Genomic DNA, 2257 nt, shown 5'->3' on the forward strand with positions numbered 1-2257 from the left:
ATTTGATATTGAATTCCGTGCATAGATATTGTCTGATTTTTTATATTTTATTAATGAATCGGGTGAGCAACACTTCAGAGTCATTACCACAACTTTTTTTAAATGCAAAATAGTGAAAAATGGGTAGGGATATCATTTGTTCATACAAGGTTATTCAGTAAAACGACCTCTATTACATCTTTTGATTTAATAACATGTTAAATCTATGTTCAGAAAAACTCGTATCATTTGACAAATCAGGAACCTCCATAAAAGTAAAAAAATACCAACATTAGAATATATTTTTCACCTAAATAGGGATACAAATGTTAAAAATTTTTGTTGTATAATAAATGTATAAATGAAATAAATGAGAAATGCTTAAAATTGTCTTCGATATTTCTTAAAAGGGAAAAAATAAAATTAAAAACAAGTGAGGTTATGGTAATGACACAGCGTTGTGGAAGTGACACCTGCGTTATGGTGATGACAATTGAAATCTACATCTGTGTTGAATGCTTATTTACGTAACACAATAGTAACTAACAAAAACTTTATTGCCGATAGAACATGAAAATACAATATTATAACTTTAATTGGTCATACTCATGTTAAACATGAAAAAACGTAGTTGTAGTAAAACTGTAGATAAACATTCAAAATTTTGTAACATATAGAGCTAACACACATTAATTATAATTTAATTACCAAATGTGTAATAGTATCATATATGCGGCCATATTTGATAATATTTACTGAGTCTCTGCTTTGATAATCAAACAACGAGAGAAAAAACACTCAGAATTTATATAGGTCAGTCTTAAGAATCTAAATTCATTTCTGACACGATGCACTTCCAAATTATTGACGGAAGTTCACGGTGCCTGTTTGTGACCTTCTGTGGTTCTTCCTTGAGTAAAGTTACCACTTTCTGTTTATGGTACCATATCCTGTCCTCCAATAACGGCCAAAAAAATCTATTTACACCAATTCTGTGCATCACTTTAACCTCTAAATCATTTTCATCAACGTCAAGAATCAATCCTGGATATGGCATGTTCTCATATTCTACTACACAGTACAGTCCAATCAATGATTCTTCAACATTAAGAATTTTCTGAAGCACTGAGCTCTGAAAAAAATTAACACAATAATATATTCATCATATTTTAAGATAAATACAGTTTATCATCGCATACTTTTATATGTGATAGATCTATGCAATTACATGTATAATTAAAATAAAAGTTCCATGGACATTCTGAAACCTGAATAACAATTCATAAATTATATATTGTAAGTTGATTTTTTAAACTCTCTTTCAAAAAACAGAATCATATTAAGCGTATAGATCTATATATTAATAATTACCGAAATATTCGTTCGTACAGACACAGTGGTGCTAGCACATTCCACTTCAGCAGATGAATTTGGTGTCCCCTGAAAAGAGTTGTAATTTAGAGCTGTACTAAAATAACACCCCACAAATAAGGGTTATAAAAAATTTTATTGTAAAAAAAAACTTTAAATTAAGGCCATTTTGGGGTTAAAATTTAAAAAAAACCAACTTATTTTTTTAATTGTTTTATTAAAAAGTTTAAAAACTTTTAAACTATAAAATGTTTTACCAATTTTTCTTTTTTTGAAAAAATTCCCTCTACAAAAATGAACCCTTTTTTGACAGTTTTTGAAAGAGTACAATTTGATTTTTTTGGAAAATGTTTGAAATTTTAAATTTGCTATTTTGCCCCAAAGTATTACCTTTTGACAGGGAAATGTTTGTTAAGAAAAAAAATTTCAAAATTAAAAACATTTTCGCCCAAATTTTCGGGAAAAGAAACAACTTCCAAAAAATCGAGAAAGACACAACCCTTTCTGCCCCCTTAAACAACCAATCTTTAAAACAAAATTAAAATTTAATTTTTATCACCATGTTATATCGTTTCTATTCGTTTCTACTCAGTTCAAATCAAATTTTTTTTTTGGAGACTCTTTTCCTAATTTAACTAATTTATTATCCTTTTCCCCAAAAAATATTTCAAGTATAAAATTTTTTGTTTTCTTAAAAATTTTTCAATTTAAATTTTAATGAATTATTACTAAATAAACTGATAATGAAATTACGATATTATTACCTGATTAGCCTTTCATTGTCTCTTTAACAGAACGAACATCATTTTAGCCGGTATTAGTCTTTTCCACTTGTCGTTTGTATTAATCACTCAGGCCCTATTTTACGAAAAAATTTCCCTTTTAAAAATAACCATTTTAATTAAGG

The 2257-nt window shown here is 27.6% G+C and overlaps 1 protein-coding gene across 1 annotated transcript; it reads right to left on the reverse strand.

Annotated features, from left to right (window-relative positions):
• Window positions 1-632: 632 nt before the first annotated feature.
• LOC132755515 (uncharacterized) lies at window positions 633-1419 on the reverse strand (the record flags this gene model as incomplete). Its single annotated transcript, XM_060746392.1, has 2 exons — window positions 633-1111; window positions 1351-1419. Coding segments are annotated over 2 exons (381 nt in total), but the record flags the coding sequence as incomplete, so codon positions are not given.
• Window positions 1420-2257: the final 838 nt, after the last annotated feature.

This window comes from Ruditapes philippinarum, unplaced genomic scaffold (genome assembly GCF_026571515.1).
Source record: "Ruditapes philippinarum isolate M1 unplaced genomic scaffold, ASM2657151v2 ctg26099_1_1_1_1, whole genome shotgun sequence".
NCBI classification, from domain to species: Eukaryota; Metazoa; Mollusca; class Bivalvia; order Venerida; family Veneridae; genus Ruditapes; species Ruditapes philippinarum.